Raw genomic sequence first — 13,325 nt, 5'->3', positions numbered from 1 at the left:
GCGTGGCTTTGTCAGCTAGATCCAGTCCATTCCTTAGCTTTCCAGCCTCATGGCTGAGGTACCGGCTGTAGCCAGCAAGCGAGCTTCAGCAGCCTGTGCTTGCAAACCGCACAAACCGCCTGCGTAAAAGAGTCAGAGTTTACCCTGGCAGGACAGCCCAGAAAGTCGGCATTTTTAAACAGCGCAGCTTTTTTCCTGCTACGGCTGAAAACCGAAAAGCATGCGTTCAGCTTTTTGTCAACACCGTTTAAGTGTTTCGTGGCAGGACCTCTTAATGAGCTGCAGGCTTTGCAACTAAAGCTGAGTCAGGAAGCCTCTCTTAGAAGAAAGCGCATGCTTGCCTCTAGCAAGCAGAGTAGAACCGAGAAATTGCTGCTACCAAGAAACCAGGCACAATGCTTTCATTTTGTTCTAGAATTACTTCCCAAGCTGTCTCAGGCTTTATGTGGAAGCAGTTGTCCACGTGGGCGCCATATGAAGTAATAAGGGCGGCGGCGGGGCTGCGTCCCCAACACCCCAGCCGCCTGTCCGGCTAGCTTATGCCCCGAAATAATTACACGGAAACTGTATTCATTTAAATCACTGCTTGGCCCATTCTCTTCTAGGCTAATTCTCACATATTCATTTAGCCCATTTCTAATCATCTGTGTGTAGCACCCCAAGGTGCGCTTACCAGGAAGATTCTAGCCTATGTCCATCCTGGGTCGGACCTTCATCGCGTGTGTCTGCCAGGGAGCAGGGCATGGCGTCTCTCTCAGGTGTCTGCTCCAGAGAGGAGAGCTGTCGAGACTCTGAGCTCACTTCCTCTTCCTCCCAGCATTCTGTTCTGTTTACTCCTCCCACCTATCCTCTAACCAATAAAATGGGCCAAGGCAGTTCCTTTATTAGCCAATGACCTTCCTCCATCAATCTCAGCACCAAGAGGAGGAACAAGAGCATTGCTACAAGTTTGCCTGGTCTACAAAGTGAGTTCTAGCCAGCCACGGTTAAATAGTGAGACTATGGTGGAACACACCTTTAATATCAGCACTCAGGGAGGAGAGGCAGGTGGAATTCTTTTAGCTCAAGGCCAATCTACTTGGGGAATTGAGATCCTGTCTCAAAAGAGAGAGAAGAAATTAGGAGAGGGAGGGAGGAAGGAAGGAAGGAAGGAAGGAAGGAAGGAAGGAAGGGAGGGAAAATAGTGAGACATAAGAAAAATAAATTCTTTCCTCTCCAAGGTGCTCTGGCCATCACAGCAACAATAATCCTAAATCCTTGGGGTACTTTCCAAGCCGTGCCTTCATTTGCTTCTCAGAACCCTCTGAGATTTGCAGGACCAAGATTCCTGTTTGGCAAGTAATGATCCTGAAGAGTAAAGTAATTTGGCCCAGATCCCAGAGCCAATGATGTCCTCAGCTGGCTTTTCCCTCCGCTGCACCGAAGGCTTCACTGCCTAGGAGACTTCTAGACTCAGAAGAATGAGGAGATTCTGCCTGCCTGAGTTCAGATGTGCTCCAGGAAAGACAGCCACATTGATGATTTTTGAGGTGGATGATTTGAAGCACCCGAAGAAACAAACAACACACTTATGATTCAGGGGCTCCAGCGTCACCACCCTTAGACTGGTGACCTCCCCAACCAGGGCATATTTTCCCTCAGTTTGGAGATCTGAGAAGTCAGGGAAATTCTTCTCACCTCAGAAGGCACTGCCCATAAGAAGAGAAAATCCCTTTAATCAGAGTGATATTGCAAGGAAAGGGGAAATGGATAGGAATGGAGCCTAGAGAGATGGAGGGGGACATCTGATTTCATGCAGGAGACCTTTCTGCTAGGAAGTGTGTTCAGGCAGAGAGAATAACACAGCTAAAGGCCGGGAGAGATAGAGAACACACAGGTACTTTCCAAACTGAGGGTTTCTGTCTTCTTCTTTTTTTTTTAAATATTTATTTATTATGTATACAATATTCTCAGTATTCTGTCTGCATGTATGCCCTCAGGCCAGAAGAGGCCTCCACCTTTTATTCCCTGGCTGGCTTCTCTTCCTGCCGCTGCTAACCAGTGTACTGCCCTGCTCCTCGTTGGTTTCCTAAGCCCCCATCATACTTTCTCTAAACTGCCCAGGTTCAGGTGTCACCTGTTTTCTGCTGCATGAGAGACAGAGATTGAGGGGGAGCTGGAGTTTCGGACTCAGTGTGTGCCGTTTAGGGATGAGTGAGTGGTTAGACCTGGGAGTTTGATGCCGACAGAATTTAGCCTAAGTTCTTCAAGTGTACCTTTTCTTGGAGAGTTTTCCTTGAGAGCACAAGGCCAAGTGATTTCCATGGCCATAACCATCATTCATTCATTCATTCATTCATTCACTTACTTAACAAATTTATCTTAGCATCTACTCTGTGTTGGATTTGGTACTGAGAATGACTTGGTACCCAGTTCTGTCCCAGGGTTGGAGTCAATCATAACCCTGGATGGGAAATGTTGGGTTAAAGGGAACAACAGGTGTTCTTAGTTGCTGAACCATCTTTTCCACCCTATGTGGGTTTTTTGTTTGCTTGTTTGGTGTGTGTGTGTGTGTGTGTGTGTGTGTGTGTGTGTGTTTTGCCTGCATATATGTCTGTGTTCTACTTGTATGTCCAGTGCCCTCAATGCTAGTGTTAAGCATCACTGGGAGTCTTGTTTTTTAAAATGCTGATTTCTGGGCCCTAGCTCTTCTGAATCAGGGCCTCTGGGAGGAGCCTGCAGTCTACTTTACTGAAACCAGCACTCCCTTGGTTTGTAGACTGGAAACTAAGAGAGCATACCTAGGTGGTGAGGTGACTTCTCTGAGAGTAGTCTCCAGCTTACGGAGGAATGGATGCACAGAAGCGTATGGCGCAGAAACAACATAGCAATGATGAGTTTTGAAGATTAAAAACTATGCACAAGATGCCTACCACACGACAGGTCCCCCATCCTAAGCACTTCTTAGATAATCACATACTAAAATTCTGTGATTGAAATTGCGCGCCTCAGAAATACTGCGGTAGATCTCTGTAAGGATGTGAGGGAGCTCACCTGAATGGGTTGTGTGGCCCTCCGCTGGCAAAGAGAGCTTGAATAAGTGGTCCCTAAGTTCCTGAGAGGCTGTCCCTGTTTCTGTTATCTTCCTGTTGATGGCCTCCTGGCCGCCATTTCTGGGCTTCCCTTGGATTCTTCTCCTTTACATAGCCTGTAACATCATCAGAAACAATTTGAATGAGGACCCAGTGATCTGGGGCAGACACCCATTAAGATGTGGCTGGATGCAAATTGATCGGGAACGTGAGGGTCTACTGAAGGAGGAGGCACTTGCTGGAGTGTAAAGGATTCTGAGTTTGCGCTCTGACTAACTTGGTTGGTAAGTATAGATAAGTCACACACACACCCCGCCCCGCGCACCCCCAATTTGGGTATCTGCAAACTGCAAAACAAGGTTTGTATTAGAATCACCCCCCCCCCCCCCTTGGCTATTACTGTTTTAGTATCTTGGATTCCGAGAACACGTCTGGCCCTACCATAAGTCTGTGACGGAATGGTGATAGCCAGCTGTGAGGAAATCAAGGCCCCAGTAGGGAGCTGCCCAGGGCCACACAACCACACAGGTGCTACACCCAACTCCACCAATGGCCAGCCCTTGGTCTGGGTTTCTGGAGATCAGTTTTTTGGCAGATTGGCTACGACATAGCGACACAAACTGTGAGACCGAGAAAAATTTGGTCTCAGGTCCAGGAAGCGGGCGGTTCCTCACAACCGGGTAATGCTAAGGAGCTGGGCGGAGGCGCCCGAAGCTAGCCAGCGGTGAAGCTGGTGTGCTAGCACAGGGCGGGGCCGGAGGAGGGGACACGCTGGGAAGGGAAAACGGGATCATGAGTTGTGCAGAGCTGTGACGGCAAGGAGCGCTGCTGGGCATCAATGCAGAGCTCACAGGGGAAGATCGCAGAGGCAGGTAAGGCGCACGCACAGGGTTGGAGAAGTGCAGGGGTTTTCGTCTCCTCGGCGAGGGTCCAGTATGTGTTTTTCTTGACAGGGACCCGGTTTGGGGTGCTACTAAAATACCGAGTGGATGTTCCCCAGAGAGAAGAGCAGGTATCCCCCAGCAACACAAGTAGATGAGAGTTTAGCTGATCGTGGAAATCGTGGGAGGCTCGCACACGTCCTCCCAGTACTCCGTCGAGGCAGCAAAGGCTCCTTCATGCCTGCAGATAGGTGAAGGTGTAGAACTCCTACACGTCTGCAGGGGGTACTCGGGGAAGCAACATTCCAGGAGTCAGTCTTGCTCTACTAAAGCCGCGGGCTCTGCAGAACTAACTGCCTTGCCCTTTCTTTCTACTCCACTGTGACTAGCCTTCTGCGACTAGTTCCCAGGAAAGCGCGGGACTCCCAAAGCAACTTCTGTGGCTAGTAGCAGATCTAGGTTGGAAGGCAGGCATCTTGGTCTCTAGTTTTCAGGTAGTGTAAACCTGTACCCGTCAACCATGGCTTGTGACTTGGGCTTTCTTTTCTAAAAGTCTTCCCCTGTAGAATGGGTTGCTTGCTCCAGTTGCTCCGCGTAAACCACATTAGGGCACAGGGGAATTTTTGGGAGGTCTCTTATCTCAGCCAGCGTGCAAAAGCCCAGGTAGCAATTCCTCCTAATTCCCGCTTCCTAAGCCTCATTCATTTGCATGTGAGGAAACTGAGGTCCCTATCCAGGGTCACACGGGGGGGGGGGGGGGGGGGGGAGGGGAGGGGGGGAAATTGAATTAGAATCAGCGTTTCTTCACCCCTAGCCCAGTACTCTATTTCCCCCGCAGATATGGAATAAACACATTCTCTCTGGCACTCAGCCACTTTGTCAATGCTGGGTTGCTGTGCTGGAAGTGTTAAAAAAAATGCTTTTAAAGACTGTTAACACCCTAAGATGAAAACCAACAAGCAACTTTCTTCACACTTCTCAAGGCACAGTCCTATCAGTAGTGTGAGGGTGCCTGAAGTAGCTTCTAAGAGGGAGGCCAGAAAAGACCAAGAACCTCCGGTCTACACGCGGCTACACATACTGGATCAGCAGGGTGCAGAAACCCAGATCTTCTCGTTCTCACACTGTGGGAGGCACTTCTAAACAGCAAGGGCGGCAGGATCCACCAGAAAAGGTGGGAGACAATGCAGGAGGCCCACGGTTTGGAGGTTCACAAAAAGTAATAGGACCCTCTGGTTTCTGTGGAGGTGGGAGGGCCACGGCAGGGAGTGGCACACAGGGGGACTGTTCTTGGTAATTAGGGGTGAATTTATTATATAAGTTATATATAAGATGTGGAGACACCTGGGGAACCATGTCAGCAGCCTTCCCAGCAATGTTCCCTCACCTTTGCTGCTTCCAAAACACTTCCGCATCTATTGTCTCTTCCAGTGTTCATGAGGTAAGCTGGGCATGGGTAATTGCCCCCATCTTACAGATGCCGTTCAAAGGAAATAAACGCAGTGTTCAAGGCCACACAGCCGGCTGGGCTCATGAAAGACTCCCTTGAAAGGCGAGAGACGGGGACTGAGTGTGTACGGTTTGTGGGTGTGGATGGCCTATGTACACAGGGGAGAGTGTTGCAAAACCATTTACTGATGTTTAGGGGCCAAGAATGTTTGCCCTTTGGATTAACGGGCTCAGATCAGATGCAGGAAGTGTCTGGGCTTCCAAAGAAGGCTCACAGTTTCTCTTGCTTGCTCCATGCCCCCTGATCAAGGAGCCTCTCCTTTCCCTAAGGCAGCCTGTCTTGATCCAGCTTAGAGCTGTTACTTCTTTGTTTTTCTCTGAAAGCATTGAACGCTGTTTTCAGGAATCTGTTGGAAGGAGAGTTAAGGGTTGTGAGGCTCTCTATAGGAGAGGTATTGGTTCACTTGTGCTCTTGTTCTTCAGTGCTTGCTGTGTAAACAGGCCTGGAGAAAAAAGAAATGCATGAGGCCCAGCTCCTTGCCTGGAAATCTCCAGGCACGTGTGCATGAACACACTGGGCCCACATGTACACTCACCCACAATGGCTGAGGAGCAGGGTTTTCTTTCCTTCCTTTTTTTTTTTTTTCCTCTGTAGCAGGGTTTTCTAATGAGGCTGTTTTCAAAGCACTCCGGTAACAAACAAGAGAAACTAACTAGTTATTGAGTGGAAAGAGGGGCAGGTGTCTTGGGAAAGGACGAATGGAAAAGTTTGCTGAGCAGATGGAAAGTACCAAGGAATTCCTGCTTAAGAAAACAGTATAAGCAAAGGCAGGAGACGCGAAGTGCAGGCAATGTCTACTGAGCTCACTGCCATGGACACAGACTGAGAGAGCCATAGGGAGGGGAGCCAGTGGCAGGGTCTCATCCACAGGAGTTTGACAATCATTAATGAGTTCATTTTAGCTCTCTCAAGAGAGTATGCAATATGGCTTTTGTGTTCCTCCCATCAGAACTCCAATGTCCCGCGAGGCTCTGACGGGAGGGTCTGACAGGTGAAAGGTTGCTTGCTTCTCCACTCCACTCAATGGATTCCACCCTGTCCTTCACTTGCCCCTTACTCCCATTTCCCACACAATCTGTCTCTTCCCCGGGGACAGACCTCCCACGCAGGTAGGATGCTAGGAGGAAAAGGGTACAAGTCAATCAGTCGGCCCTCAGTTTACCTAGGCCATAACATCAGGCATAAGTCAATCCAGAGTCTCAGGAACGTCTTAACCCGCTAGAAATACTCTGCAGCCTTCTCCATGTCGGGCTGAGATGCCTCGGCTCCCAGAGCCTGCCTCCACTGGCCAACCCAGTCTCCCAAGATCTCACAACACGGCTCTGTGATTCATACTGTCACAGGACGTTTGAGCTGACCATGACTCCTTCATTTTGCAGATGCAGATAGAAGAAGTTGAGACCCAAAAGCACGGAAATCACATGCCCAAAGTCACACAAGTGGCAGCTGGACCAAGACTGCTCCTAGGCTTCCATTTCCTTTGCTGTAGAATGTGGACATTTAGCCTTAATGAACTCTGAAGGCCCTTGAGTCCAGCTCCTGCACTACACAGACCCCCACCACCATCTGAGGCATTTACAGTTGTGCCTTACAGAACACTCTTTAATCTTCACAGCAAAGCCATGCTACAGAGAGTTAATTCTGTGACGTGCTCATTTTAATTACTTTATGGCATTTATTGGGTGTGTGTATGCATATTGATGTCAGAGGACAACTTTCAGGAGTTGGTTCTCTCTTTCCACCATGTAGATTCCAGGATCAAACTCAGGCCGTCAGGGTTAGCAACAGGCACCTTTCCTCACTGAGCCAACACAGTGGCCTTCTGGGACATATCCACACACTGTCTGTCCACACAGATTTGATTAGTAGTGCTCCATTTATTTCTATGAAACTGAAGACTCCCATTTTACCACTCAGCCCACTCTATTGTGTTCTAGAAGGTTTCTGCTAAGGTGCCAGCACCCTGGAGAAAGAGAAAATATTTAGGTTGTACCATTGGCTGGTCCACAGGTTAAATATGGGATGCCCACAAAGTCACCCAGTTAAGATGTTATGAACCTGGGACTGAGAGACAACAATCAGATGCCCCTTGGCCATCACACAGCTCCTGTAGCTACAGCTCTAGGCTGGCCTTGGCTAGCTGTTGCAAGAAGGGTAGAGGAGTGGTAGGGGTGGGGCCAGAACCCACAGAAACTCTCAGGAACTGACCTCAGGGGATCCACCCTTGGTTCTGAGGTTTGTGTGACTGGTTCCTTTCTCTTCCTCCTCTCCTGACTCTTCCCCAATTTCTAGCTCTTAGTTTTCCTGTCAACGCCAAGACTCTGGCTGTATCCAGATGCATCCTGGGGAGGTCAAGGAACTGAGGAGTCGTGGGACATCCACAAGGAGATTTTCAAAGATGTCTCAGAGCCAGCGGAGTTTCTGTACTGTTTGGTGAGTTCTCCGGATTTGTGCCCCAAGAGTCAATATCCCTTTCCAAGGAAGGATACCCAAGAAAACTGACTAGGAGCAGAGAGATCTCACTTCTGCTGTATGGATGCTTAGGGTTTAGAAACTGAGTGTGTGTGTGTGCTTCTCAAAATGAAAAGCACATTAATCCTCTTCGATGCAATAAAAGAATACATACAACAAGCTTGGGAAGCATAACACCCTTATTAGTTATAGTTAAAAATGCATAACTCCATAAGTCTGCCCTCTTAACCATATGAGTGTTACCAGTCTTCACATTGCTGTGGTATAAATCTCTAGAACTTTGCATCCTGCACCAGAAACTTTACACTCAATGCTCAACAACTCCCACTGATTACCTTTTTTTTGATAGATAAGGAAAGCCATATCCATCCTGGAAGCTAGCTTCCTTCTGAGTGGGCTTGTGTAGATCCATGCTGGTTGTGTGTGTCTGTCTGTAAATTTGTCTGGGGCTTTTCCTCCTTCAACCTTCATATTAGTCCTGCTCCTACTTTGTCACGGCTCTACCCTGGTCCAGGACTCAGCACCCTGTCTCCAAACATCCTTGTTACTGACTCTGCTCTCACCCCTGCCAGGTCACATAGCAGCTACACAATTGCCCGTTTTACCCTCCCTTAAATGCAATGGTATCTTTAAAGCCAACTACAGGACCAAGTTCAAGCACACAGCACGGCACTCCCGTGATTTGGCCCCATGGATTTCTTCTGTCCCTTCCTTCTGCCCATCTTCCATTCCAACATCTTTATGTGATCTTCCATTCTTCTAGACACTTTATGCACTGTCTTGCTGATGTGCCGTATCTTTCCTGTCCTTGCCTTCTCTATCTCTTAGGACGGTTCAAAGTCCAGTTCAAACCACTCCATGCCATTGAACATCCTCTAAGCCCTAAGGAGTGTTAATCACTTTAAGTAGCTCTTTTACATAGCTCCTGTGTTATCACCTGTATCACATTAGGCTGGCCTTGAGGGTGAGTACTGGGTTTGAGCTTTCTCTAGGCCCCAGCACAGACCCTAGTCTGAGAAAATAATGATTGACTGAGTGACTCATTGAGTCATTAATTTCTCTGTGATGTTCCTGCTTGCCACTGGCCCATATGGAGAAAAAAACCTCGGATTTCTGGCCTCTTACATCTTAATTCAGGAATCTATGTTCTTTTTCCTCTTTCATTCAGACAAGAGCACAGTGGATGGCAGAGAACCCCAAAGGTCTTTCATAGAATATAGGCCTGTCCTGGGTGCAGTATGGTGCTGCTATATTATTTAGATTCTGTTCTCCTAGTTCTTCATAGAGCTGTAATGAGTCATGGTGAGAACTATCTTTTCTAGGGGAGAAACCTGGTAGGTAAAGTCATGTTTGATACATATAGGTATAATAATATTTCCTGACAGTTCTACCTCAGTGAAAGAGAGCCTTGGAATCAGGCATTGAATTGTAAGTACTATTTGGCCTATTAAAAAGTCCTGAAAAAAGACACTGCTAACTACTCCCTGATCATGAACAAGCTACTTAATTGTTTGGGGGCCTCAGTTTCCCTGTGCATAAAATGGAAGGAGCTAGATTAAATAACCTCTAAAGTTCTTGTCACCTGGTCTAGTTGATTTATACAATCCAAGAAGAAGAGAGAGTAATATGGTTTTCAGTGGCCAGGAACCACTCTATTCCACACACACAGTGGGATGCTTCTGTGAGGGCTCGCGTACAGTAGTGAGGAAAGCAGACATGGCCCTTCCCATCTCTGAGCCCAATCTTAGTGGAGAAGACAGACAAGCAAAGTAGAGTTGGGAATAATCGTGGTATTGGGTCTTGAGCCTAGGTCTGCAAAATAGGGAAGTTGTTCAAGCTGTTGGTAACAGAGACACCCCTTCCCTTTCTTTTCTCACCATCAGATCACGTTCCAGTTCTTCCTTTACCTCAATCTCTGTTGCTATGGAGACTTCCAATGGGACCGAGACCTGGTATAAGAGCCTCCATGCTGTGCTGAAGGCTCTGAACGCCACCCTCCACAGTCACTTGCTCTGTCGTCCTGGGCCAGGGCCAGGACCTGGGCCAGACAATCAAACTGAAGAACGCCGAGCTAGCCTTCCTGGCCGTAATGACAACTCCTACATGTATATTCTCTTTGTCATGTTCCTATTTGCTGTCACTGTGGGCAGTCTCATCCTGGGATACACCCGTTCTCGCAAGGTGGACAAACGTAGTGACCCCTATCACGTGTACATCAAGAACCGTGTGTCTATGATCTGATGTGAGGTGCCCAAGAATGACGGAAGAGTCTGCTGCCTGAGGATTGTCTTCTTGGGGCCCCAGAACTCAACTCTGGACCCTCTCAAGCCTTAGTGTCTCTATCTATACAAGAGCAACAAGAAATTGGTAAGAGAGATTGCCGTTGGGACCAGAAAGGATAGGCTGGTAGTCCTGGCCTTGTGGATAAGACATTTTTTCCCAGACAAAGATAGGCATTATATACTAGGAGCCCATGAACAAATACATAGAAGTATGGACTACCGGTGAGTAGGAGAAGAGGAAGAGGAAGGGAAATGGAGAAGAAGATGCTCTGGAAACATAATCTTTTAATGTGTGATCTTCAAACATGAGAAACCTTGATAAACCAGGTAATATTACTTGTTTGTGTTAATTCATGTTTTATTTCTTTAAACATACAACACATGCGGGTTTTGCCTCATCTGCCAACAAAGCAGAACAGGTGCCTTGACTGGAATCCAGGAACTCTAGTCTTTTTCCTAGGACTTTTCAGTGATACATGGAGTAAGATCCTGGCCCAAAGAACTTGAGGTGGAGCACAGTAGTGCATACCTGTAATCCTAGTGCTCAAGAGACTGAGTAGGGAGGATCATTGAGTTCATGAGTTCAAGACCAGCTTGGGCAAGCCCTATCTTGGTAGAGAGTTGGGGAGGGGTAGTAAGAAATATCTTACTTTTACAAATATTACCCAAAACATGCCACTGTGTTAATGTATTGCTCAAGCACTTCGAAGATCTTAACAGAGACTGTGCAAAGCACAGAGTTCTGAGCATTATATTCACTAGTAGCATGGTCATGTGCCTCTTGAGCCACATCACCAGGTCGTGTGTCCAATGCCAAGGACTTCACTACCTCGGGTGTAGCTTCTTCTACTCTGAAATCTGTGAGAAACACCAACTTCAAGTTTGTTTCTAGGGGATTACTTTTATACCTAGGAGATGGCCCTGTTAAATGATACAGTGTCTAAAAGGTGTGGTTCATTGGGAAATCCAATGGGCATCTTACTTTTAAGGTTGTTATAACTTTATCAGGTTGGAAGTTTTTCATTTTTGTTAACCTGACACAATCTAGAGTCATCTGGGAACCTCAGCTGAGAAAATGCCCCCATCAGACTGGCCTATAGGTAAGCCTGTGGGCTATTTTCTTGATTGATGATTGGTGTGAAAGGGCCCAGGCCACTGTGAGTAGTGTCATCCTTGTGCAGTGGTCCTGGGTTTACAGGAAAGCAAACTGAACAAGCAGATGGAGGAAGCCAGCATGTAGCTCTCCCCACAGATTCTGCTTCGGTTCCTAGCACCAGGTTCCTGCCCCCAACGTTCCTCACTGAAATATGTAAGATAAAATAAACCGTTTCATCCCCAAGTTTCTTTTGGTTATGATGTTTATCACATCCCTAAAAACTCTAATTAAAACAGCTGGGTACTTCTCTTTTTGGTTCTTTCATTTTTCTCCTTAGTGTAATGGAATAAACTTTAAGGTTTAATATCGGGGCTTATCAGTTCCGCCCTTACATTCACTACATTAGGCGGAAGCACATAAAAGTGCTATTTATATCAGTCAAAAGCGGGTGAATATCAGTTGTTTCACAGGGTTCTACCTAATTTATATACCATGGTGAGTGAATTATTCATCAGCGATTCTGAAGCCACCCATTGCTGTCTGATTTTGATCTGAGGGATCCCCGTGAGCTTCCCAGAAGGCCCCACAGAAACATACGTGTTTGTATTCAGCAACCCCTCACAGGATTTTGATAGCAATTATCTCAGTGGTGTAGAATTATAGATGATTTTTCCTTCCCATTTTAGCAGTGTGTGTGATACTTGACTTATAATGGCCCGACATATGATGCCCATATTATAAAGGACAAGAAAACTGCTTCTCCCAGTAAAACCAAATATTTCTCAGCTAAGAGCACCGACTGCTCTCGCGGAGGATCCAGGTTTGCTTCCCCAGCTCCATGTGACTCACAATCATCTGACTCCTGTTGTAAGGGATCCAATGCCCTCTTCTGGCCTCCGAGGGCACAAAGCATGCTCGAGATACAAAGACAGATACACAGACAGACATGCATGCAGGCACACATCCACACACATTAAATACAAATGAATAAATGTTTAAAAACAATAAAGTAAATGCTTCTGTGTTTATTGAATGGAGGCTCAAAAGAGCGTATGTTGGATGAGCAGTTATGTTGGACCTCTACAAAAGTGTCGAAGTCCGTGCCTTGAGCACCTTTTTATCTTTTCATGAGGGGAAAGAGGTGACTTTCTTAAGGACCTATGACAAGGCAAGACAGCAGATTCTGGAGTCTACAGTCACTGGGACTCCAGAGTCTCCCTCTTCTACCCACATAAATGGTGCTGCAATTGAGTACCGCGTTGAGTGGTCAGGTGAAAGAGGACAGAAGTGTTTTTGAGAAATGAGATTAACTTGATCTGCAGGATTTAGAGAATGGGAGAACTGGAACTGAGCTCTGAAGTGTAGGTTAAATAGGCAGAGCAAATGGAGAAAATGAGACAAGGGGAGCTTGCAGCAGAGACTTCGAAACATGCTGTCCTTGGCAACTGGGGAGAAGGCGCAGAAGCTGCCCCTGTGTGGCTGCTCTTTGACTCCGTCCCCATCTGTGGAGGAGGCTCAGCACACACATTCATCAGGAGACTTAACTCTAATTCCTTTACTTGCAAATTTAACACGAGCACAGGGGAGATTCTAAGTGCAGCACAGCTCATGAGTTCAAACAGAAGCTGCAGAGACCAAGGCAACTGTCGGGATCTCGGGAGCAGGAACTCGTCTGAATTCACAGTGTGTTTCACTACTGATGGTTGGAGTAGAAATTCTAGAATTTCAAACGTCAGATTCAACATTCTAAAATCCTCTGATGAAGGTGTTACTCTCAGCACACACACACACACACACACTGTCAGATGGACCCCAGACCAACTGTGAGGGAGCTGTCTCAATCCGGAGACATCTCTCAGATCTTTGTCGGCATCTGTTTTGCCCTCTGCTGGCCAAACCTCAGAACATGGTCTTGATTCTCAAAGCAAAATTTCAGTCTCATTTCTTCACCAGGCATTTGTTGTACATACCTTACGGTAAGCATCGCATAGGCGTGAATATTATACATGAGTA

General features: G+C 47.1%; 1 protein-coding gene across 1 annotated transcript; it reads left to right on the top strand.

Annotated features, from left to right (window-relative positions):
• Positions 1-3,852: 3,852 nt before the first annotated feature.
• LOC121447607 (potassium voltage-gated channel subfamily E member 3) lies at positions 3,853-10,882 on the top strand. The gene is made up of 3 exons (XM_041650960.1): positions 3,853-3,943; positions 7,755-7,895; positions 9,818-10,882. The coding sequence occupies exon 3, from the start codon at positions 9,858-9,860 to the stop codon at positions 10,173-10,175; it is 318 nt and encodes a 105-aa protein (XP_041506894.1). The 5' UTR covers positions 3,853-3,943; positions 7,755-7,895; positions 9,818-9,857; the 3' UTR covers positions 10,176-10,882.
• Positions 10,883-13,325: the final 2,443 nt, after the last annotated feature.

Source organism: Microtus oregoni, unplaced genomic scaffold (genome assembly GCF_018167655.1).
Source record: "Microtus oregoni isolate MIOR12 unplaced genomic scaffold, Mior012 000000F_ref0000247, whole genome shotgun sequence".
Lineage (NCBI taxonomy): Eukaryota > Metazoa > Chordata > Mammalia > Rodentia > Cricetidae > Microtus > Microtus oregoni.
Note: the sequence above shows the minus strand (reverse complement) of the source record. Positions and strands in the feature narration are given on the sequence as shown.

Bases quoted from the DNA above. Each gene is read 5' to 3' on its own strand.
- LOC121447607 (XM_041650960.1), top strand. From the start codon at position 9,858: ATGGAGACTTCCAATGGGACCGAGACCTGGTATAAGAGCCTCCATGCT.